Source organism: Gorilla gorilla, chromosome 6 (assembly GCF_029281585.2).
Source record: "Gorilla gorilla gorilla isolate KB3781 chromosome 6, NHGRI_mGorGor1-v2.1_pri, whole genome shotgun sequence".
Classification (NCBI taxonomy): Eukaryota; Metazoa; Chordata; class Mammalia; order Primates; family Hominidae; genus Gorilla; species Gorilla gorilla.
In genome coordinates, this window is record NC_073230.2 from 85,221,530 (window position 1) to 85,247,106 (window position 25,577).

Here is a 25,577-nt window from a genome sequence, read left to right on the forward strand (position 1 = left end):
TTTTTTTTTGGAGACAGAGTCTTGCTCTGTCGCCTAGGCTGGAGTGTAGTGGGGTGATCTCAGCTCACCGCAACCTCCGCCTTCCAGGCTCAAGAGATCCACCTGCCTCAACCTCCCAAGTAGCTGGGACCACAGGTGTGTATCACTACCCCTGGCTAATTTTTGTATTTTTAGTAGAGACGGGGCTTTGCCATGTTGCTCAGGCTGGTTTCAAACTCCTGAGCTCAAGCAATCCTCCTGCCTTGGCCTCCCAAAGTGCTGGAATTACAGGCATGAACCACCGCGCCCAAGTTCGGAGGCTGCACCCAGCCTCAGAGGCTGGACTTCTGTCTGCAGTGGGAAGCTTCTCCTCACCTGGGCTCTTGGTTACTGTGTCACAGCCAGGCAGGCCAGAGCAGCTTGTCCCGAAGCCTTCTAGCCTCAACCCCTAGAGGCGACCCTCCAGGTTAGATAGCCAGAGAAGCCCAGCATTGCTTAGTGTGGTATATGAACTGCTGTTTGCTAGAGGGAAAGCAGATTGCCTTTAGTGGGAAGATGCTTTGGCTGGAATTAGGATGGGGGCTGCAGAACCTCTCTGGGGTAACCCAGAAGTCCAGCCGTATGCGAGCCTAGCTAGATCTTGCTCTTTTTTCCCCCAGAAAGACACAGACCCCTTGGTTTCCTGCATCACGTTTGGTACCCTTGCGATGATTCAAAGCAAACCAAGAAAAGCCTTTATTTTAAACGGCCCAGTGGATTTTCTCAGAGGAAATGACTCAGCCCTGACCCTTACCTACGAATAATTTGTGATCAATCTGATAAAAGATATGAGTAAGGGAGAGACAGTTATCATCAGGCAGCGTGCTGTTCAGGACAAGACATGGGTGCAGAGAGGCCAGGCCTGCAGCGGCAGGGTCAGGTCACATGCTGCCGGGAGGCTCCCTGGGAGGAGGGAAGGGGCCCTGCAAGGAGATTCTGACATTCTGCCACTGGAACTCTCAGGCTCACTCTGGGACCTTGAGTGGGGCCTCCATGAGTCTTAGGTCACTTTCTGTTCGATCAAAGGTTGGACAAAGAAGATTTCAGGCCAGGTGTGGTGGCTCACGCCTATAATCCCAGCACTTTGGAAGGTGGAGGCGGGTGGATGACCTGAGGTCAGGAGTTCGAGACCAGCCTGGCCAACGTGGTAAAACCCCGTCCTACTGAAAAAACAAAAATTAGCCAGGTGTGGTGGCGGGTACCTGTAATCCCAGCTACTTGGGAGGCTGTGGCGGGAGAATCACTTGAACCTGGGAGGCAGAGGTTGCAGTGAGCCGAGATCGCGCCACTGTACTCCAGCCTGGGCGACAAGAGCAACACTCCGTTTCAAAAAGAAAAAGAAGATTTCAAAGATTTAACAGTCCAGCTCTAACATTCCATGAGTCTCTGATTCATAGTTTCTAAATGGTGAATAAACGTTGAAAAATCAACTCCATACAGTAGGGTTTGAAATGCCTAATTAAAGATATCCCAAAGCTTTTTTTTTTTTTTTTTTTGAGGCAGGGTCATGCACTGTCACCCAGGCTGGAGTGCAGTAACACAATCAGTTGCAGGCTCACTGCAGCCTCCAACTTTTAGGCTCAAGTGATCCTCCCACCTCAGCCTCCTGAGTAGCTGGGACTATAGGCACATGCCATCATGCCTGGCTAATTTTTTATAGATATGGGGTCTCACTGTGGCCCAGGCTGGTCTTGAACTCCTAGCTAGGCTCAAGCAGTCCTCCCGCTGGGCCTCCCAAAGTGCTGCAATTACAGGCGTGAGCCACCACGCCCAGCGCATTTATCTATTATCAGGTCTTTTATCAGCTGCCTTAGATACAAACTGAATAAGCATTAGGAAGTCTGACTTCAGAAATGCTGCTTACACATTTATCACAGATGCCTAAATGGTGAACAGGTTGGCCCGCCACCTTGGTATTCACTCCTGGAGGGCTGGGGACTGAGTCTTATTTTTCTTATTTTCTTTTTTTTCTCCCTGAATGGATTTTACAGGCTTTGACACATACTTGGGGCATAAAAATGCTTATATGTGAAAGAATGCCAGAAAGGTCTCCTTGCGCATTTCAAAGTCAGGGTGCCTGAGCCGGGTGTGGTGGTTCGCACCTGTAATCCCAGCACTTTGGGAGGCCCAGGCAGGAGGATCACATAGCCCAGGAATTCAAGACCAGCCTGGGCAACATAGTGAGACCCATCTCTACAAAAAATAAAAAATTAGCTAAGTGTGTTGGTGCATGCCTGTAGTCCCAGCTACTTGGGAGGCTGAGCAGGGAGGATCACTTAAGCCCAGAAGTTGGAGGCTGCAGTGAGCTATGATTGCACCAATGCACTCCCGACTGGGCAACAGAAGGAGACCCTGTCTCTAAAAAACAAATTAACAAAATTAATTTAAATTTAATAAAATAAAGCCAGGGTCCCCGGCTAGCTCTGCACTCAGCTTCGGTTTAGGAGGCTGCTCTCAGGAAAAGTAAGCACTGTCCGCTGGGAGAAGGAGTGCAGGGAGGCTGGGGGTTGCTGGTCTCTCCTCACGGCTTCCTTGCAGTCTGCAGGGGCTGTGCTTTAAGTGGGACCAAAAATTATTTCAGAAATCGCTCCTACACCAAGACCAGGCGCAGTGGCTCACACCTGTAATCCCAGAACTTTGGGAGGCCAAGGTGGGTGGATCTCTTGAGGCCAGGAGTTCGAGTCCAGCCTGAGCATCATGGTGAAACCCCGTCTCTACTGAAAAAACAAAAATTAGCTGGGCATGGTGGCGGGTGCCTGTGATCCCAGCTACTTGGGAGGCTGAGGCAGGAGAATCACTTGAACCTGGGAGGTGGAGGTTGCAGTGAGCCAAGATTGTGCCACTGCACTCCAGCCTGGGCGACAGAGCGAGACCCTGTCTAAAAAAAAATAGAAAGAAAGAACGAACGAGAGAGAGAGGGAGGGAAGGAAGGAAGGAAGGGAGAGAGAGAAACAGAGAAAGAAAGAAAAAGAAAGAAAGAAAGGAAAGAAAGAAAGAAAGAGAAAGAAAGAAAGAAAGAAAGAAAGAAAGAAAGAAAGAAAGAAAGACTCCTACACCAAAAGCTGATTTTAGCTTCCAGACCCAAACATCTGTTTAAGCCCACTCCTCTCTAAATGAAGATGTCATCAAGGAAAGGAGCTTTATGGTATCTTCCAGTTCAGAAGCAAAATAACATGTGCTCTGGGTGAGTCATTTAGTTTCCTACTTGAGATGAGTCCTTCTGCCCTAAATGACAGTGCACTTGCGACCTGAGCCTTGCTGAGTAAAGCCTAAAGTTCCGGGCACAGAGTTGTCCTAACAACTGACAGTGCCCAGTTACTGGGTCTGTGAATCTTGTTGAAGCACACAATTACAAAAGTGGAAATTCTCTCCTCACTCCAAAAAGAGCTCACTAATGACAGAGATCTGGAATAGCCGAACTTAAAATCATGTGAGGCCAGAGGGACATTTGTTTATTTTTGAGATGGAGTCTCGCTCTGTCGCCCAGGCTGGAGTGCAGTGGTGCAATCTCGGCTCACTGCAACCTCCATCTCCCAGGTTCAAGCGATTCTCCTGCCTCAGCCTCCCGAGTAGGTGGGATTACAGGCATGCACCACCATGCCCGGCTAATTTTTGTACTTTTAGTAGAGACGGGGTTTCACCATGTTGGCCAGGCTGGTCTTGATCTCCTGACCTCGTGATCTGCCCACCTCGGCCTCCCAAAGTCCTGTGATTACAGCCGTGAGCCACCACGCCCAACCCTGATGGACATTTATTACATGCAAACTGACAACTATCTGCAGAGGGTGGGTGTGTTTGGAATTAGGCCTGGGGAGAAGTGGTTCCAGGATCCCATATATGGGGAATTCAAGGTGTGGAGAGATTGAAGGTGACCCTGAACAGGGCCAGGCAGGTTTATGGAAGAAGTCAGGTGTTCAGGTTTATGGAAAGGGCTTTTGTTGTTGCTGTTGTTGTTGAGGCGGAGTTTTGCTCGTTGCCCAGGCTGGAGTGCAATGGCATGATCTCGGCTCACTGCAATCTCTGCCTCCCGGGTTCAAGCAATTCTCCTGCCTCAGCCTCCCGAGTAGCTGGGATTACAGGCATGCGCCACCACACTGGGCTAATTTTGTATTTTTAGTAGAGACGGGGTTTCACCACATTGGTCAGGCTGATCTCAAACTCTGACCTCAGGTGATCCACCCGCCTCAGCCTCCCAAAGTGCTGGGATTGGAGGTGTGAGCCACCGCGCTCCACCCTGATGGACATTTATTACATGCAAACTGACGACTATCTGCAGGGAGTGGGTGTGTTTGGAATTAGGCCTGGGGAGAAGCGGTTCCAGGATTCCATATATGGGGAATTTAAGGTGTGGAGAGATTGAAGGTGCCCCTGAACAGGGCCAGGTGGGTTTACAGAAGAAGTGGGGTGTTGAGGTTTACAGAAAGGGCATTTTAAACAAAGATTGCTGCTGTCAAGGCAAGCACAAGGCTGGCTAAATGGAAAGGGGCCGGGAGATGCTGCCTGGAGGAGGAGCCAAGGGGTCAAGGTGCAGGACTCCCTGCAGGGACCAAGGTCCTTGACGAGCAGCAGAAGCACACCCTCACTTTTTTTTTTTTTTTTTTTTGAGATGGAGTCTTGCTCTGTCACCCAGGCTGGAGTGCAGTGGCGTGATCCTGGCTCACTGCAACCTCCACCTCCCGGATTCAAGCAATTCTCTTGCCTCAGCCTCCTGAGAAGCTGGGATTACAGGCGCCCACCGCCACGCCCAGCTAATTTTGTATTTTTAGTAGAGATGGAGTTTCGCCGTGTTGGTCAGGCTGATCTTAAACTCCTGAGCTCAGGTGATCCACCCACCTCGGCCCCCCAAAGTGCTGGGATTATAGGCGTGAGTCTCTGCACCTGGCTTGCACACCCTCACTTTTAATAATGCATAAGAAACAACCTGAGGAAGCCCTCAAATGTTGTTTAAAAGTTAGGTGTCATAAGGCCAGACACAGTGGTTCATGCCTGTAACCCCAGCACTTTGTGAGGCCAAGAGGGGAGGACCACTTGAGGCCAGGAGCTTGAGACCAGCCTGGGCAACATAGCAAGATCTCATCTCTACCAAAAATTTAAAAATTAGCCGGGCATAGGGGTGCATGCCTATAGCCCCAGCTACTTGGGAGGCTGAGGTAGGAGGATTGCCTGAGCCCAGGAGTTTGAGGTTACAGTGAGCTATGATCACACCACTGCACTCCAGTCTGGGTGACAGAGTAAGACCCTATCTCAACCACCACAACAAATAGCTGTAGTTATTCCCGAAGGACACATCATCAACTCAGCATTCTCATAGAAAGGACAACCCAATACCACCGTGGCCTACAGGGTATTTGTGCAAATTAGAAAAAGACACACCTCTCTCTCAAGACGCTTACATCTCGGGAAATTGTCTACTCAAGTGGATTTTATTAAAATAAGTATTCCCATCTGCCCTAAAACTCCCAGAAGGAATGTACAGTTCTATGGTGTCTTAGCTCTGAGCAGCGGTCCCTCCAAGGCACTGCCAACCACGACTTGCACTACTGCTCGGTCCCCTGCAGTGGCTGTGTGCAGGCTTGGTCCCCTGCAGTGGCTGGGTGCAGCCTCTATCCCCTGTGATGGCTGGGTGCAGGCTCAGTCCCCTGCAGTGGCTGGGTGCAGGCTCAGTCCCCTGCAGTGACTGGCAGAGCCCATCCGTTGTTTTCCATAACCCCCCCTCACCGTGCATACTGGGCACCCACCATGAGAAAGGGGCACAGACCTTCTGGTCTGTTGTCAACCGCCTGCCTCTGTCTAGCAACGCAGTGCTCTGCTGGAAGTTCTGCCATGTGTTCCACAAACTCCTCCGAGATGGACACCCGAACGTGAGTTCCTGGGGCTGTGGGGTGGCAGGGAGCCAGGGATCCTTGTGGGGAAAGTGACTGCCTGGGCCACAGAGGCTGCTGTCCTCTCCCACACTGCCCCCTTCTCCTGGCCTTTGGGTTCCCCATTAGAGTTGGGTGAGTCTCCCTCCCATCAGCCTGTCCCCCTGCCCTAGGTTCACCTCCGCCTCTCTCCATCCTCCTTCCCTTTGTCTTTCTTTCCTTCTCCATTCTCTCACAGGCTGTTCTTTTGCCCCTGCAGGTCCTGAAGGACTCTCTGAGATACAGAAATGAATTGAGTGACATGAGCAGGATGTGGGTGAGTTTGGAGATGTACTCAGGAGCCACCTGCTTCTCCTCTCCTTCCTCAGAGGCCACAGAGCAAGGACTGGAGGGTGAAATAAATTCATCTCCTTCAGCTTGTTGAGGATTTCTCCCATGGGTGCCAGAGACGGACTAAGGATGCCCCCAAAGAGTACCATGATATCCATAGTCTTGCCTGGGGTCTCTGGACGCTTCAGGAAAGTTCCAGGGCCTGGGAGCTTCTCCTGCCAATGAAAACTCATAAACTCATGTCACAGAGCTGTCCAAGGTTGGGATCCCTCAGCAGTAGCTACATGGCCATGTTTCCTGCTTTTTTTTTTGGTAGAGACGGGGTCTTGCTATGCTGCCCAGGCTGGTCTTGAACTCCTGGCCTCAAGTGATCCTCCCACCTCAGCCTCCCAAAGTGCTGGGATCACACACATGAGCCACTGTGCCCAGCCCACAGTTCCTACTTCTCTTCTCCTTCCACTGGTCCCGTTGGAGTCATAGTGCATTGAGAATTAGAATTAGCATACCCAATTCTTAATGCCAGAGCTTTTTCTTTCCTGTTTAGAGATTATCAGTGCTTTAGGATGAGGGGGGAGGTAGGTGGCAATATCACAGTCAATGGAAAAGAGCATTTCTGTACACACACCACAATCACCCCAGATTCTGATGTCCGTGGGTGTGTATATGGAGAGGGGTAATCTGCATTTTGAAGAATCTCTCTTGGCCAGGTGCAGTGGCTCACGCCTGTAATCCTAGCACTTTGGGAGGCCGAGGCAGGCAGATCACCTGAGGCCAGGAGTTTGAGACCAACCTGGCCAACATGGTGAAACCCGGGCTCTATTAAAAATACAAAAATTAGCCGGGTGTGGTGGCGTGTGCCTGTAATCCCAGCTACTTGGGAGGCTGAGGCAGGAGAATCGCTTGAACCTAGGAGGCGAAGGTTGTGGTGAGCCAAGATTGGGCCACTGCACTCCAGCCTGGGTGACAGAGTGAGACTCTGTCTCAAAAAAAAAAAATCTCCCTGGTTGATTCTGATATGTTCTTTTGCCTCTACCAGTTGAGAACTACTACTTTAGCCTTTTTGCACAGTCTTACCTGTATCTGTCTGCACCTATAAAATGTTGGCAACTATGTAGTCCTATCTACCTATCATAGGTGAGGAAACACAGGCCCAGAAAGGGAAGCAGCTTGTCCTAAAGTCACAAAATTAGGTACCAGAACAAAGTTAAGAGTTGTCCCCAGATTTCCCAACTGTGTGCTAGAAAACGTTCCCTGTAACATGTAAAGCTTAGGTCTTTTTCCTTTTTGTTAGAATTTGCCTGGTATATATTTCTCCATCTTTTTACTTTAAGCATTCCTATATTTTTATGTTTTAGAAATAACACTTATAAATAACATTTGGTTGGATTTTGTGTGGTTTGTGGTTGTTGTTTTTTTAGACAGGATGGTAGTCTTTGTCTTTTAACTGGGCATTTAGTCTATTTACATTTATTATGCTACATGGTATGTTTAGATTTATGTCTCCCATTTTATTCTATGTTTTCTATTTGTCCCATCTGTTCTACTTCTATTTCTCTCATTCCTTGCCTTCTTTTGGATTGGCTGGGTATTTTTTTCTCATTCTGTTTTTTCCTCATTACTATTTGGGAGGTTAAAAAACAAATCTACTTTTTTTGTTTTTGGCATGTTCTCTAATAATTACAAAATGCTTGCTTGTTTTATCTAGGTCTACCTTTCGTATCTTTGTTTCCTGTATAACACAAAGACGTTAGAATATTTTAGTTCCATTCAGTCCCTCAATTTATCTGTTAGCATAACCATGTATTTTGGTTTTGGTTATGTTTATCTTTAAATTCTGTAAGTTATTGTTTTATTTTCCTTGTTTTATTCTGTGCTCTCCATAGACCTTTCATCTGAGATCACTTTCTTTCTGCCTGAATTATTTCCTTTCTAACTTCCATAATTGAGAGCCTACTGGTGGCTGACACTGTGTTTGCTTGTTTAAGAATGTCATTTTTGGCCAGGCGCAGTGGCTCATGCCTGTAATCCCAGCACTTTGGGAGGCCGAGGCGGGCGGATCACGAGGTCAGGAGATCGAGACCATCCTGGTTAACACGGTGAAACCCCCGTCTGTACTAAAAAAATACAGAAAATTAGCCGGGCGTGGTGGTGGGTGCCTGTAGTCCCAGCTACTCAGGAGGCTGAGGCAGGAGAACGGCGTGAACCCGGGAGGCGGAGTTCACAGTGAGCCGAGATCGCGCCACTGCACTCCAGCCTAGGTGACAGAGAGAGACTTCGTCTCAAAAACAAACAAACAAACAAAAAAGAATGTCTTTTTTTTTTTTTTTTGGAGACAGAGTCTTGCTCTGTTGCCTGGGCCGGAGTACACTGGCATAATCTCAGCTCACTGCAACCTCCGCCGCCCAGGTTGAAGCAATTCTCCTGCCTCAGCCTCCCGAGTAGCTAGAATTACAGTGCCTACCACCACACCCAGCTAATTTTTATATTTTAGTGGAGACACGGTTTTGCCATGTTGGCCAGGCTGGTCTCGAACTCCTAACCTCAAGTGATCTTCCCTCCTCGGCCTCCCAAAGTGTTGGGATTACAGGCATCAGCCATCGCGCCCAGCCCCTTCTCAGATTTTGGCTAGACTTGTGTCAGACTTTCTCATCCTACCCCTCATGTCTCTAAACCACTCTTTCAGTTTTTTCTACCTATTTGTCTTTGCTGTATTCTGGATAATTTTTATCAACTCTTAGCCTTCAGTTTGCCTCATCTCCAGTTGGGTCTAATGTGTTATTAAGCTTCTCCATAAGGTTTTCAATTTCATTTAGTACAGTTTTCTTTTCTTTTCTTCTTCTTCTTTTTTTTTTTTTTTTTAAGACAGAGTTTTGCTCTTGTTGCCCAGGCTGGAGGGCAATGGCACGATCTCTGCTCACTGCAACCTCCACCTCCCAGGTTCAAGTGATTCTCCTGTCTCAGCCTCCCAAGTAGCTGGGATTACAGGCATGTGCCACCACGCCCAGCTAATTTTGTATGTTTAGTAGAGATGGGGTTTCACCATGTTGGCTAGGCTGGTTTCGAACTCCTAACCTCAGGTGATCCAATGCCTCAGCCTCTCAAATTGCTAGGATTACAGGCATGAGCCACCACACCTGGCCCAATTAGTACAGTTTTCATTTCTTGAAGTTCTATTTATTTATTTTTTTTCAAATCTGCTTGTTTTTTGTGGGGGGAGGTGGTTGTTGTTGCTGTTTGAGACAGGGTCTCACTCTGTCACCCAGGCTGGAATGCAGTGGCGCGATCATGGCTTATTGCAGCCTCAACCTCCTGAGCTCAGGTGATTCTTCCACCTCAGCCTCCCAAGTAGCTGGGAAAACAGGTGTGCACCACCAAACCCAGCTAATTTTTTGTAGACGCAGGTTTTCGCCATGTTGCCAAGGGTGGTCTCGAACTCCTGGGCTTAAGCGATCTGCCACCTCAGCCTCCCAAAGCACTGGGATTACAGGCAGGAGGAGCCACTGTGTCTGGCCCTGCTTCTCCTCCTTTACAATTTATTATGCCCTGCATATATTTTGAAACAGTCTCTTATTTCTTTAGATATGTGAACCAAAGTCATTTCATATATATTTTGTAATTCTATTATCTAAAGTCTTTAGAGATTTGTTTCTGTCCTCCGTCCCTTTTGGTGGATTTTGCCCATGCTGTGTAGTTTTCTTTATGTTCGGTTATTTTCTACCCTAAGCTGCTCATCTTCCTTGGAATTTTATCTGTGGAGAATTCTTTGAAGTCTGTAATGAAGGCAGGTTCCTCCAGAGAGAATTGGCATTTGCTTCGATTGAGATCACTCGAAATTAAATTCTCAGCTTAAGGTTTTGTGAGTTTAGGGCAGATTTTCCTTCCCCAATCACAGCGGTGATTTGAGGCGGTAGACTTCTTCATAGTCCTTAGGGAGGACTTCCTCAGTGCAGGAGTACAAGCGTTTGTTACTTTATTATTTATCTTTACTTCCCCTATACCAAGGAGGCAGTCTTTTGTGTGTGTGTTGGTGGTGGTGGTGGTGTTTTGAGACAGTTTCTTGCTCTGTCACCAAGGCTGGAGGTATGGTGACATGATCACAGCTCACTGCAGCCTCAACTTCCTGGGCTTAAGTGATCCTCCCACTTCAGCCTCCTGAATAGCTGAGACCACAGGTGCACACCACCATGCCCAGCTAATTTTTTAATTTTTTGTAGAGATGGGGTTTCGCCATGTTGGCCAGGCTGGTCTCAAATTCCTGAGCTCAAGCAATCCTCCCTCCTTGGCCTCCCAAAGTGCTGGGATTACAGGCATGAGCCACTGCACCTGGCCAGACTCAACATTCTTAAGTAGGAAGCTTTGTCCAGAATTTATCAAAGGCAGTCCTTATGTTTGTACAAAAGATTGTGCTATAAGGAATGTTCATTGAAATAGTTTATGATAGCAAAAATTTCAACTGGTTTGAATTGGCTTCAGCTCATTTGAATGTATTGAGTCAGTTCAATAAATTACAATAATACTGGTCAGTCACTAAAAATAATGAAAGAAAGTTTAAGAAGTTGAATAAAATTGCAGCATATTAAGCAAGAAAAATAGATTGATTCTATTTTACATTTAAGAATAAAGGTAGATGGCTGGGTGCGGTGGCTCACTCCTGTAATCCCAGCACTTTGGGAGGCAGAGGCGGGCAGATCACCTGAGATCAGAAGTTCGAGACTAGTCTGGCCAATATGGTGAAACCCCATCTCTACTAAAAACTACAAAAATTAGCTGGGCGTGGTGGCTCACACCTGTAGTGTAATCCTAGCCTTTTGGGAGGCCAAAGCAGGTGGATCACTCGAGGCCAGGAGTTTGAGACCAGCCTGGGCAACATGGTGAAACCATATCTCTAGTAAAAATACAAAAATTGACCAGGCGTGGTGGTGCATGCCTGTAATCCCAGCTACTCGGGAGGCTGAGGCAGGAGAATCACTTGAACCCAGGAGGTGGAGGCTGCAGTGAGCCGAGATCATGCCACTGCACTCCAGCCTGGGCAACAGAGCTAGACCCCATCTCTAAATAAATGAAATAAAGGGGAGAAAAAAAAGAAGATAGATTCCTTACCAGAGAATTCCTGGCTGCAGATCTCTCGACTGTTATGTTCTTGTTGTTGACTCTGTTTCCCCTCCTCTTCCTAAAAGGGCCACCTGAGCGAGGGGTATGGCCAGCTGTGCAGCATCTACCTGAAACTGCTAAGAACCAAGATGGAGTACCACACCAAAGTGAGTCTCTGCGGACAGTTCTGCCGCCACCGCCGCCTCCCCTGCTCCATCCCTTCAGCCCCTCCCTGGGCTCATTTGTCAGCTCTTTCAGGTAATAGACAGCCCAGGCTTCTGAGGAAGTGTGCACATCATGTACCCGAGCTGTGAGAGAGGAAAGCCACCGCCAGGCCCACGGGGTGTGACAAAGGCTGGGATTTTGGCCCGTGTCTTCTGCACCCTTTGTTCACCATTTTGCGGCTAGAAAGAAACCTGGCCAGGCACGGTGGCTCACACCTATAATCCTAGCTCTTTCGGAGGCCCAGGCGGATGGATCACCCGAGGTCAGGGGTTCAAGACTGGCCTGGACAACATGGCAAAACCCCGTCTGTACTAAAATTACAAAAATTACCCATGGTGGTGATGCATGCCTGTAGTCCCAGCTACTCGGGAGGCTGAGGCAGGAGAATCGCTTGAACCTGAGACCAGGAGGCAGAGGTTGCAGTGAGACAAAACCATGCCACTGCACTCCAGCCTGGGAGACAAAATGAGACTCTGTCTCAAAAAAAAAAACAAGAAAAAGAAAGAGTAACCCTAGCCACTATATTGCCTTATGAAAATGTTACAGAAGCATTGATTTTACTGTTAATAAAAACAATTCCTGGCCGGGCACAGTGGCTCATGCCTGTAATCTGAGCATTATGGGAGGCCGAGGCTGGAGGATCGCTTAAGACCAGGAGTTTGAGACCAGCCTGGGCCATAGCAAGATCCTGTCTCTACAAAAAAATTTAAAAATTAGCCGGGCGTGGTAGTGTGCAACTGTAGTCCCAGCTACTCGGGAGGCTGAGGTGGGAGGATACCTTGAGCCTGGGAAATCAAGGATGCAGTGAGCTATGATCGCATCACTGCCCTCCCGCCTGGGCAGCAGAGTGAGGCCCTGTTTCACAGAAAAAAAGAGAGAAGAAGGTGACACAATGGATAGTGTGAGGTGGGGGAGGCGAGCAGCTGCGGGGTGTACAGGGGTCTGGCAACTGTGGGAGACAACGGGGATCAGGCAGAGGGGTGGGCACATAGGAGGCAACGTAAACCAGAACTGAGGCTGGGCCAGGCCAGGGTGTCAGAGGCTGAGGCGGGGAGTCGGGCTGCCCTTGGGCTGGATTGCAAGGCGAAGAAGCAGGAGGGAGAGGCTGAGAGTGTGGAGGGGAGGGGGCTTGTAGCGTGTGATTGGAGGGAGGACCGGGCTCTGGTAAAGGTATCATGAGGAGGTGGGGAAAGGTGAGAACTGGATTTAAGATGTTTTGGGGTTGGGCGCAGTGGCTCACGCCTGTCATCCCAGCATTTTGGGAGGCCAAGGCGGGCGGATCGTCTGAGGTCTGGAGTTCAAGACCAGCCTGGCCAACATGGCAAAACACCGTCTCTACTAAAAATACACAAAGAAATTAGCTCGTGTCTGTAGTCCCAGCTACTCGGGAGGCTGAGGCAGGAGAATCGCTTGAACCTGGGAGGCGGAGGTTGCAGTGAGCCGAGATGCTGCCTCTGCACTCCAGACTGGGCGACAGAGCAAGACTCAATCTCAAAAAAAAAAAAAAAAAAGACGTTTTGGGAGTAGAGATTGAAAGTGTTAAATTGAGCTGGATGTGGTGGCTCACACCTCTAATCTCCACACAATGGAAGGCCAAGGCAGGAGGATCACTTGAGGCCAGGAGTTGGAGACCAGCCTGACCAACATAGTGAAACCCCCATCTCTACTAAAAACACAAAAATTAGCTGGGCGTGGTGACACGCACCTGTAATCCCAGCTACTCAGGAGGCTGAGGCTTGAGAATGGCTTGAACCCAGGAGGCGGAGGTTGCAGTGAGCCGAGATGGCGCCACTGCACTCCAGCCTGGGTGACAGAGCAAGACTCTGTCTCAAAAAAAAAAAAAAAAAAAGTGTTAAATGGAAAATGGGAGGAGGAAGGGCCTAGGGTAGGATTTTAGGTGGAAAAGGAAAGAAAGGAGGGTGTAGAGAAAGCAAGACTGGGAAGAAGGTTAAGGAGGAAGAGGACTGGGATGGGAGCTGGGGCAGTGGGGCTGCGGGGGTGATAGAGGCCAAAGGGGTCCCTTTGCCTTGTGTATAGGAAGACAGCAGAGTTCAGTGGCATCAGAAGCAGCTGGTGCCAGTAGCCAGGCCCTTAGCTTTTAATAGTATGGAAGGGCAGAAGGGAATGGTCACGTGGGCTTGGAGAACTGGGGTCAAAGAGGATGCAGCTGGCTTTGCTTCCAGAGGCTCTCGAGCTCACTGCTGTCTTGTTTTTCCTGGTTTTAGAAAGCAGAGAAAAAGGGGAAGCTGGTATTGTCCAAGCGTGGAGGAGCAAAGGACTTTTCCAGTTTTTAGCAGTTAGCGATACAAGAGTGGGGAAGGAGGCTGGGCAGAGTGGCTCACACCTGCAATCCCAGCATTTGGGGAGGCCAAGGTTTGAGGTGAGACCAGCCTGGGCAACACAGTGAGACCCTGTCTCTTAAAAAAAAAATTTTTTTGGCCAGGCGCGGTGGCTCACGTTCGTAATCCCAGCACTCTGGGAGGCCGAGGCGGGTGGATCACCTGAGGTCAGGAGTTCAAGACCAGCCTGGGCAACATGGTGAAACCCCATCTCCACTAAAAATACAAAAAAATTAGCCGGGCATGGTGGTGCGTGCCGGTTAATCCCAGCTACTCAGGAGGCTGAGGCAGGAGAATCGCTTGAACCCAAGGGGCTGAGGTTGCAGTGAGCTGAGATCATGCCATTGCACTCCAGCCTGGGCGACAGAGTGAGACTCCGTCTCGAAAACAACAACAAAAATATCCCGCACACATTAAAGAAAAATTCATTCTCTGGCTGGGCGTGGTGGCTCACACCTGTAATCCCAGCACTTCGGGAGGCCAAGGCGGGCGGATCACCTGAGGTCAGGAGTTCAAGACCAGCCTGGCCAATGTGGCGAAACCCCATCTCTACTAAAAACACACACACACACAGATTAGCCTGCATGGTGGTGTACGCCTGTAGTACCAGCTACTGAGGAGGCTGAGGTGGAGGATCGCTTGAGCCCAGGAATTCGAGGCTGCAGTGAGTGATGATCATGCCACTGCACTCCAGCGTGGGCAACAGTGAGGCCATGTCTCTAAAAAATAAAAAAAGAGAGAGAAACAAGAGAGCTGACTTCCTCCTCCTCTGCCATGTAAGCAACGTAACCAGGATGAAGTGCCTCACCAGGCACCGAATCTGTCAACACCTTGACTTTGGACTCCCTGGCCTCGAGAACTGAAAGACACTCTCTATGGGTTAAGCCACCCAGCGCATGGTATCTTGTTATAACTGCCCGAGCTGACTGAGACGGACGTTCAGGACAGAGAGCGTGAATGCATAGTGACACCAGCTGTGAGTCTTTCTCCAGGCACAGTCGGCAGCCGGCCCTAGGTACAGAGCCGATGACAAGGACCCAGGCTCTCAGCAGGTCTTCCAAGCAGTGTGGTAGAAAGGCAGGCAGGGTGTGGGGAAGTGGAGCCAGGCCACCAGTCATGATGTCAAGACTGAGCCAGGAAGCAAAGGCAGGCAGAGAGATGGGGAGCAGAGGGAGCAGGAGGGGACTGGCCATCTGTGAGACAGAAGTGTGAGTAGTGGGTGGACTTGAGGGCAGGAGAGGACTGGAAGGGCAGAGGCCTGGGCGATGCAGCCAGAGAGGGAGACGCTGGTGTGGGGAGGTCTGGGCAGGGATGTTTTAGGTGATGGCAGAGTCTGGAGTGGGGATGGAGTAGAGGTGAAGGTGCTGAAATTGAGGTCAGAGGTTGTAATCTCAGCGTGTATGACTTGGGGCAAAGGAAAACTGTGTCCCGGGTGCCAGGTCAAGCCTCAGAGGCCTTGGCACCTTGGAGCCCAGGAGCAAAGTCTGCAATGGGGATTTTTTTTTTCTTTTTTTTGCGGGGGGGAGACGGAGTCTCACTCTGTTGCCCAGGCTGGAGTGCAGTGGTGCGATCTCAGCTCACTGCAACCTCCGCCTCCCAGCGTCAAGCAATTCTGCCTCAACCTCCCAAGGAGCTGGGACTACAGGCGTGCACCACCACACCTGGCTAATTTTTGTATTTTTAGTTGAGACAGGGTTTCGCCATGTTGGCCAGCCTCGTCTCTAATTCCTGACCCCAAGTGATCCATCCGCCTTGGCCTCCAAAGTGCTGGGATTACAGGCGTGAGCCACCGCACCTGGCCTAGAGCCTAAAGTATCCACTTGTACATGTAGATGCCCCATGATGGAATGGCCACCCATCTCTGTGGCCTTTTCCCTTTGCCACAGGGACAAACCACACAGATGACAGGATCATGCTGGCTGTAGATACTGAGCAATGATTGATGATACCAGCGGTTTTTCTTTTTTTCTTTTTTGTTTGTTTTGAGGTAGGGTCTCACTCTGTAACCAAGCTGGAGTGCAGTGGCCTTGAACTGTAAACTTGAACTCCCGGGCTCAAGCAATCCTCCCACCTTGGCCTCCCAAGTAGCTGGGACCACAGGCGTGTGCCACCACGCCCGGCTGAGAGAGGGCTCTTCATGTCTTCTGCCCTGACTCCCTTCCTCTGCCTCCCTTCCAGAATCCCAGGTTCCCAGGCAACCTGCAGATGAGTGACCGCCAGCTGGACGAGGCTGGAGAAAGTGACGTGAACAACTTGTAAGTGGCTCCTGCCCTGAGCCCAGGGAGGGAGAAAGCTTTTGTGAATGCTGACACTTCTCATAAGGGTCATGGAGGGCCTGATGGGGGGAGGCCGTGGCTGGGATGGGGACCAAAGCCCCTGGGTGACTTGGCCTTGGGGCTACTTATTTATTGGTGGTGCCTCATCCAGAACCCCTGCCTGGCTATTTCACACCCCAAAGCTTTCCTGTCTGTCTCGCTTTCTGCCCTCTGACTCCAACACTGGTACCTATCCTCTCCCTCTGTCACTGTCACTGTTTTTGTTTTTGTTTTTTGAGAGGCAGTCTCGCCCTGTTACCCAGGCTGGAGTGCAGTGACTTGATCTCGGCTTACTGCAGCCTCCACCTCCCATGTTCAAGTGATTCTCCTGCCTCAGCCTCCCGAGTAGCTGGGATTACAGGCATGCGCCATCACACCCGGCTAATTTTTATATTTTTAGTAGAGATGGGGTTTCGCCGCGTTGGCCAGGCTGGTCTTGAACTCCTGACCTCAGGTGATCCGCCCACCTCGGCCTCCCAAAGTGCTGGGATTACAGGCGTGAGCCACCGCCCCCGACCTGTCGCTGTCACTGTTGACTTCACCAGGCTGCATGGCCATAATACCCACGAGGCTAGGACTTGGAGCTGGAGTTGTGTGTGTGTTTGCGCATGCACATGAGCATTGGAGACTGGAGTAGCGTAGAGCGTGGGGGAGGGGACAGGTAACAGACCGGCCTCAGGCTGTGGAGTATAAGCTCTCTTTCCTCTTGGGTCCAGTTTCCAGTTAACGGTGGAGATGTTTGACTACCTGGAGTGTGAACTCAACCTCTTCCAAACAGGTGAGTCTCTTCCCTCCCGTCTAACCCAGGCTCTCATGGGAACTACCTAATTCCCAGTCCTCCTCTCCCTGCAAAGTGTGCGGCACAAGGGGTAGGAAAATGGAGACATTCACACCCCATCTCTGGTCTCTCCAACCCTCGTGCAGGGAGGGACTGAACCTCTTCAGTATTTTTCCTTTTAAGAGACAAGATCTCGGCCGGGTGCAGTGGCTCACACCTGTAATCCCAGCACTTTGGGAGGCTAAGGTGGGCCCATCACTTGAGGCCAGAAGTTCAAGACCAGCCTGGCCAACATGGTGAAACCCTGTCTCTACTAAAAATACAAAAATTAGCCGGGCATGGTGGCGCATGCCTGTAATCCCAGTTACTTGGGAGGCTGAGGCAGGAGAATTGCTTGAACCCAGGAGGTCGAGGTTGCAGTGAGTAAGATCATGCCATTGCGCTCCAGCCTGAGTGGTACAGCAAGACTTCATCTCAAAAAAAAAAAAGAGAAAGAGAGAGAGAAGGTCTCGCTCTGTCACCCAGGCTGGATTGCAGTGGCATGTTACGGCTCACTGCAACCTCAAACTACTAGGCTCAAGTGATCCTCCCACCTCAGCCTCCCAAGTAGCTGGGACTACAGGCACGCACCACCACATCTGGCTGATTTTTTATATTTTTTGCAGAGATAGGGGTCTCACTGTGTTGCCCAGGCTCTTCTTGAACTACCAGCCTCAAGGTGTCTTCCCAACTCAGCCTCCCAAAGTTCTGGGATTACAGGCATGAGCTACCACACCTGGCCTCCTAGATATTTTCCAAGCGGGTGGTTTCACGTCTGAGCAGAAAGACCACACACTGCCCCTTCCTACTGGCCTCTTTCCTGAAGCGCAGGCCTCCAAAAGCCCAAAGACAGGTCTTACCTCTTTGCCAGCCACTGGACTGTAGCCATGGCCCTGGCCAGTCCTTGGTCCAGTCTTGTCTGCTACTCGGAACTGGGCTGGCTCATGGGCATGATTTCTGCTGAGGAGGAAGGGCTCACGTCTGTTGTTGAGTTGGCAGCCATGGGAAACAAGCTGGTCAGGATTGGTTGTCACCCAGGACTGGTTGTCACCCAAGTCCACATGAGAAGCTCACACAGTCCTGTTCCACTAGCAGGGGGAGTGGCCACACTTCCAGGCTCCTGCCTGCCAAGAACTGTGGTGCCTCCAGACCATCAGCCCCTAATGCTTCCCTGACAAGCCTCAGCTGGTCCCCTTCTCTCCAGCGCGTCTCCTCCCCACATCTCCCAGCAGGCTTCCCTCCTTTCCCTGGGGGATGTAAGCACCAGCGTTCTGAGACTCAGGGCGTTCCATGACAAGCATCCAACTCTGAAAGACAACGTTCCACATTGCAGGTCTCCATACGCAAGCTTGGTGGTCTCATGCCCAAGCCTGGTGGCCTTCTCTGCATGTGGACAGGCAGGACCCACTCTTGGGGCTTGGACTCTCTGACCCCGAATTTCCTTCAGCTTCCTTCAGCTTGTTCATCTGTGCAGAAATGCCTACTACTGGCCTCTTTTCCAGAATATTCTGTTTTGTGTTGTACGATGGCTGGGACAGGGCAACAAATTCTGTAATACATTGACCAGTCTTCAGCACAGGATGTGGTCAGAAAAACACCAGAAACAGGCCAGGCGCAGTGGCTCATGCCTGTAATCCTAGCACTTTGGAAGGCCAAGGGGGGCGGATCACCTGAGGTCAGGAGTTCAAGACCAGCCTGGGCAACATGGTGAAACCCTGTCTCTACTAAAAATGGAAAAATTAGCCAGGTGTGGTGGTGAGCACCTGTAATCCCAACTACTCAGGAGGCTGAGGCAGGAGAATGGCTTGAACCCGGGAGGCAGAGACTGCAGTGAGCCGAGATCACACCACTGCATTCCAGCCTGGGTGACAAAGCAAGATTCTGTCTCAGAAAAAAGAAAGACCAACACCAGAAACAGCTGGAAACTGCGGTTTGTGCGAGAAAGGGACATTCAGCCGACTAGGAAGCTATTTGAGCAGGGTGTTATACAAAAGTCAGTAGAGAAATAAAAATAAAACGCAGAATCTAGTCTATGCCCTAAGCTATTCCCAGTCAGATTGAAAGCAGTGGTGTAGATGCATTTATTTTTTAAAAAATGCATTGGGGCCAGGCGCAGTGGCTCATGCCTGTAATTTCAGCACGTTGGGAGGCGAAGGCAGGTGGATCATGAGGTCAGGAGTTCAAGACCAGCCTGGCCAACATGGTGAAACGCCATCTCTATTGAAAATACAAAAATTAGCCAGGTGTGATTGATGGTGTGTGCCTGTAATCCCAGCTACTCAGATGGCTGAGGCAGGAGAATTGCTTGAACCCGGGAGGCAGAGGTTGTAGTGAGCCAAGATCACACCACTGCACTCCAGCCCGGGTGACAGAGCAAGACTCCTTGAAAAAAAAAATGCTTTGGAAATGTTTGCATAAAAGTATATAAACAAGTATACATTGTTGTGGCTAACTTTTCATCATTTGGATTTGGTCGGGAACGACCTAGGTGAATAATTTGTTGTGGCTAACTTTTCATCATTTGGATTTGGGTGGGAACAACGTATGTGGATAATTCAGAATTCATTCGCATTTAGCTTTCACTTTTTTGTTGTTGTTTCTTTTGAGATAGTCTGGTTGTGTCATCCAAGCTGGAATGCAGTGGTGCGATTCCGGCTCACTGCAACCTCCGCTTCTGGGGCTCAAGCCATCCTCCTACCTCAGCCTCCCAAGTAGCTGGGACTACGGGCACGCACCACCATGCCCAGCTAATTTTTGTGTACTTTTTTTAGAGACAAGGCTTCATTATGTTGCCCAGGCTGGTCTCAAACTCCTGAGCTCAAGTGATGTGCCTGCCTTGTCCTCCCAAAGTGCTGGGATTATTGGCATGAGCCACCACGCCCAGCCTGCATTTAGCTTTGGAATTTGCTAGATCTGAATGCAGGCGTGAGTGAGATTCTTGGAATTGTCATCCTTGGGAAAGTGCAGCCTAGAAGTTGCAGTTCGGCTGACACAAGCTCTCTCCCCATGGCTCTCACCTCTTCTTGGAGCCGGCTGCCTGCCTACCTCCCGCTGCTGTGGTGTTTAGGGATAAGCAAGACAAATGTTTCAACCTTTGGGTCATCCTTCCAGTTCCTGACAGACAGTGGACCATGAGTAAGCGGAGATGGTGATGAGGTCCAAAAGGACTTGGTTAGCTGAGAGAATGAGTAAGGGGTAGAAGTGGTGAGCTCAGCCATCTTTTTTGTGCCACATCTCATGACCCCTAGCTCTGGTTTATTGTGTGTTTGTTTGTTTTGTTTTGAGAGAGTCTCGCTCTGTTGCCCAGACTGGAGTGCAGTGGCACCATCTCAGCTCACTGCAACCTCTGCCTCCCAGGCTCAAGCAATTCTCCTGTCTCAGCCTCCTGAGTAGCTGGGATTACAGGTGTGTGCCACCACGCCCGGCTAATTTTTGTACTTTTAGTAGAGACAGGGTTTCACCATGTTGGCCAGGCTAGTCTCGAACTCCTGGCCTCAAGTGATCTGCCTGCCTTGGCCTCCCAAGGTGCTTGGATTATAGGCATGAGCCACCGTGCCCAGCCTGCTCTGGTTTTATATGCATTGTTCATTAATATTGTTACCACGAGATGCTGACCTACTCATCTCTAAATTCCCTCTGTTCTAGCCCAGTGCCTGGTGAATAGCAGGCCCTCAACCATAAAAGAATGCTTGCTTTTTGAAAAACAGCAGGCTACCAGGTGCAGTGGCTCATGCCTATAAACCCAGCACTTTAGGAGGCCAAGGTGGGAAGATTGCTTGAATCCAGGAGTTATAGTTGGGTAGCTCTGGTCCAGAAGACTCTAAGTAATTCACCCTAGAGTTTCCCAGAGCATGCAGCTGAAAGTTAACACTATGTAATGAATTCTGTTCACCTATTTCATCATCACTGCTGTTTTTCTTTTCTCTCTCTCTCTTGTTTTTTTTTTTTTTTTTTTTTGGAGATGGGATCTCACTCTGTCGCCGAGGCTGGAGTACTGTGGCACAATCATAGCTCACTGCAGCCTTGACCTCCCTGGTCTCAAGGGATCCTCCCACCTCAGCCTCCTGAGTAGCTGGGACCAGGGATGTGTGCCATCACACCCAGCTAATTTTTTAATTTTTTGTAGAGATGGGGTCTTGCTATATGACCAGGCTGGTCTCGAATTCCTGAGCTCATGTGATCCTTCCACCTCAGCCTCCCAAAGTGTTGGGATTATAGGCATGAGCCACCACCCCCAGCCTCCTGTGCTTTAAGAAGCACCCGCAGTGTGCACTGTCCAATAGGGCACTCACTAGCCCCATGTGATCATTGAACTTGATTACAATTAAATAACATTTAAAAGTCAGGTCCTCAGCTGCACTAGTCCTATTTCAGGCATATTTCAGAAAGCCACATATGGCTAATATATTAAAAAGTTTATATGAACATTTTCATCATTGTAGAATTCTATTGGATAGCACTATTGTGGGTGATTCTGATGTGTGCTAAAACTTGACAACCACTGAGCTTGGACATACAGTTTTCAACCCTGGATGCAGATTAGAATCTACCTGGGGCGTTTTTTTTTGGTTTTTGTTTTCTCTGAAACGGAGCCTTGCTCTGTCGCTCAGGCTGGAGTGCAGTGGTGGGATCTTGGCTCACTGCAGCCTCCAAGCAATTCTTGTGCCTCAGCCTCCTGAGTAGCTGGGACTACAGGTGCCCGCTACCACACCCGGCCAATTTTTGTATTTTTAGTAGAGACCGGGTTTCACCATGTTGGCCAGGCTGGCCTCGAACTCTTGACCTCAAGCAGTCCTCCCACCTCAGCCTCCCAAAGTGCTGGGATTACAGGCATGAGCCACAGCACCTGGCCTAACGGGGGACGGCAGGGGAAGGCTTTTGACACCCACTGACATCCCAACATACCGCAGACCAATTGAAACAGATGGTGGGGCGGTTCTGGGGGTTGCAGGAAGACTTTAGTGTTTCAGTTTCCCCAGGTGATCCTAACCAGTCTCAAAGCCAAAGTCAAGAACCACTGCACAATTCCATGCACTTTTCCCAGCATTCTCATTGAAGTCCTCTGAGACCCTTACGAGGTATGCACTGTTATAGCCACATGTGCTCAACAGAAGAGCATCAGGAGGCACAGAGTGACTGAGCAACTTGTCCGCGATGACACTGCTCTAGATGTTTCTGGATGCCAAAGGGCATTCCTGGAAGGCATCAGGAATCGGGGCCAGGCAGGGAGATGGAACAGCCCGTGGTTCCTGCCAGTTGGAGCCTGAAGAAGCTGGTAGACTTGGGGATGGCTGCCTTGCAGTGACAGCTGCTTTTAATTTGTGTCAAGAAGAAAAGCTGCCTTTTAATTAGAACAGTTCGGGATTTTTTTTTTTTTTTCAGCTGCCAGACTAACCCAGTTACCAGGGATTAGTGCAGTCAGGAAGCAGAATACAGGCAGTGCTAGGCTTCCCTCTGGGCCAGTTCCACTCACAGAGGGACCGCGGGGAGAGTCATTTCATTGCCCGCTGCGTGCAGAGTCTGCAGAGGCAGTGGGTGGCCAGTGCAAGAAGGAAAATCAGCCTGGCCAGTGGTGTGAGCTGAGTGTCTGCAGCCAGATGGCCAGTTGCTTGGTCTAGGATTGGGGGCAGGAGGTTGTTGTGGAGGGAGCCCCAGCGTGAGAAATTGAGGGAGAAACTTCGTCTCTGAAACTCAAGAGGGTGGAGGCAAGACTTCTATTTTTGTTGACAGGTGCCCCAAGTTTCAGCCCTGAACCCTGACATATCTTCCTTCTCCCAAGTCCTTTTTCTTATTTTTCTTGTTTTGTATTGTTTTGTTTTGGTTTGGTTTCCTTTGAGATGGAGTCTCACTCTGTCACCCAGGCTGGAGTGCAGTGGCACCGTCTCAGCTCACTGCAACCTCCACCTTCCAGGCTCAAGCGATTCTACTGCCTCAGCCTCCCAAGTAGCTGGGTTTACAGGCACACGCCACCACACCCAGCTAATTTTTGTATTTTAGTAGAGACAGGGTTTTGCGATGTTGGCCAGGCTGGTCTCGAACTACTGACCTCAGGCGATCCACCCGCCTCGGCCTCCCAAAGTGCTGGGATTACAGGCATGAGCCACTGTGCCTGGCTTGTTTTGTTTTATTTATTTATGAAACAGAGTCTCACTCTGTCGCCCAGGCTGGAGTGCAGTGGTGGGATCTTGGCTCACTGCAGCCTCCACCTCCTGGGTTCAAGCGATTCTCCTGCCTCAGCTTCCCAAGTAGCTGGGATTACAGGCGTGAGCCATCACGCCCGGCTAATTTTTGTATTTTCAGTAGAGATGAGGTTTTGCCATGTTGCTCAGGCTGGTCTCAAACTCGGGCTCAGGTAGTCCCCCCACCTCGGCCTCACAAAGTGCTGGGATTACAGGCGTGAGCCACTGCACCTGGCTGAGACCCAGTCTCGTAAAGGGGAAAAAAACGAAGATGAGGCTCCTCCTCCATGTCCGCCATGGTAGGAGCTCTCCCAGGTTATGAGCAAATCTCTTCTTTCCTGAGCTATCAGGGGTCTCTGCACAGACTAGCGCTTAGTTCACCCAGTCATGATGCACTGAATATTCTGACTCTCAGGAGCAAAGGCTCCTGGTCTAACCATCATTGGCCCCATCAGCTCTTGGGCTCTCCAACAAGTCTGTTAACTCACCACCTCTCAACAAAACCACTTTTTTTTTTTTTTTGAGATGGTGTCTTACTCTTGTCACCCAGGCTGGAGTGCAGTGGTGCAATCTCGGCTCACTGCAACCTCTGCCTCCTGGGTTCAAGTGATTCTCCTGCCTCAGCCTCCTGAGTAGCTGGGATTACAGGCATGTGCCACCATGCCCAGCTAATTTTTGTATTTTTAGTAGAGACAGGGTTTTCCCATGTTGGAGAGGCTGGTCTCGAACTCCTGACCTCAGGCGATCCACCCGCCTCGGCCTCCTAAAGTGCTGGGATTACAGGCGTGAGCCACCATACCCTGCCAAAACCACTTTTTTTTTTTCGAGACTGAGTTTTGCTCTGTTGCTGGAGTGCAATAGCATGATCTTGGCTCACTGCAACCTCCACCTCTCGGGTTCAAGCTATTCTCCTGCCTCAGCCTCCCGAGTAGCTGGGATTACAGGCATGCGCCACCATGCTCGGCTAACAAAACCACTTCCTGACTTTGTGACAGCCTTCAAGTTACTAACCTTCTGTTTCTTCACCTGTTTAATGGGGATACGTTTACCTATCTCATGGGAGTGTTGTGAGGGTTAAATGAATTAGATGAGGTAAAGCACGCACAGAATCGGTCCTTGGTGTATGTAGGACCCCTGCCTCTGCCCCTCTGAAGAGGCTGCCTGTAATCCCCTGGCTCTACCACCTTTCTCCCTCACTTTTATTTCCTAGTATTCAACTCCCTGGACATGTCCCGCTCTGTGTCCGTGACGGCAGCAGGGCAGTGCCGCCTCGCCCCGCTGATCCAGGTCATCTTGGACTGCAGCCACCTTTATGACTACACTGTCAAGCTTCTCTTCAAACTCCACTCCTGTGAGTACCGCGGGCCAGATCTTCTTACATGAGATTCAGGCCAGAGGGAGGATCCCAGCCTGAGGATGTCCCCAGAGAAACGCAGTCCTTCTCAGTGCCTTTGGCTGTCTGCTTCTGTTCCAAAAGGCCCCAGAGCTTCTGACCATTGTGAGGATAAAAGAGCAGGGCCCAGGCTTTGGTGACCCCAGTAAAGCCCCTGGCTTGCCACTCTTGCGTCCCAGTGTTACAGGATCTTTGGGGTGTCCGTTTTCTGGCTGGAAACCTCTGGGGCCAGTGGTGCCTTTGCCCGAGTTCTTGTTCGGCATCCAGGAAGAATGAGGTATGCAGACAAGTGGAGGGTGGACAAGATGAAGAGGAGCTTTATTGAGTATTAGAACAGCTCAGAGGAGACTGCAGTGGGTACCGCTCTCTGTCTGTAGGCAGGTTGTCCTGTCGAGTGTTCAGCTCTCAGCAGAAAAGAGGCCATGGAGTGGGTAGCTCCTCTCTGCACTGGTTATCCTAGCATCTCTGCAGGTCTCTGAAGCTCTCAGCAGAGAGGGTAGCTCCTCTCTGTAGCTGGTCGTCCCATCTCTGCTCAGCTCTGGCTGAGCTCAGGCCTTTTATGGGCCTCAGAGGGGAGGAAATGCACCCCGATTGGTCCATGGGCAGGCCCGGAAAGGGCACCCCAAGTTCCCACTCCGGTCTGTGGGATTGGCAGCCCGGCCCCCACCGGGGACCCGCCCTTTCACCCAGGAATCTGTCTGCCTCCCGCTGCCATGCATGGCACCAGGGCTCAGCCCCAACTTTGCTCTAAGATCAGAGTGGGTGCCGACAGCAGGGAGAAGCCAGGCAGCGGGAACAGGTTCAGAAGAGGGGAGGGAGAGCCTTCTCAGGCCCTGAAGAGTACAGGGATGCCTGAGTCTGCAGCCGGGGCTGGGGGCGGGTGCGGGGCAGCAGGGCTGCCACCCACTCCATGGAGTGGGAGGCCCAAGTCTGCAGCTGTGTTTTAGGCGGCTGCAGCTGCACCTGAGAAGGTAGGGTTCCTGCCTGCTCCGGACCCTCAAGAGCACAG

General features: G+C 50.4%; 1 protein-coding gene across 4 annotated transcripts in view; it reads left to right on the forward strand.

The window, feature by feature from the left end:
* The window catches only part of HIP1 (huntingtin interacting protein 1), a 198,293-nt gene that overhangs the window by 133,306 nt on the left and 39,410 nt on the right, over positions 1–25,577 (forward strand). For all 4 annotated transcript variants that reach the window (XM_031012692.3, XM_063708191.1, XM_031012694.2 and 1 more), the window contains exons 3-8: positions 5,737–5,879; positions 6,139–6,195; positions 11,387–11,467; positions 16,043–16,119; positions 16,896–16,957; positions 24,386–24,526. In XM_031012692.3, coding sequence (XP_030868552.2) covers positions 5,737–5,879; positions 6,139–6,195; positions 11,387–11,467; positions 16,043–16,119; positions 16,896–16,957; positions 24,386–24,526 — 561 coding nt within the window. The remainder of the gene's footprint in view (positions 1–5,736; positions 5,880–6,138; positions 6,196–11,386; positions 11,468–16,042; positions 16,120–16,895; positions 16,958–24,385; positions 24,527–25,577) is intronic.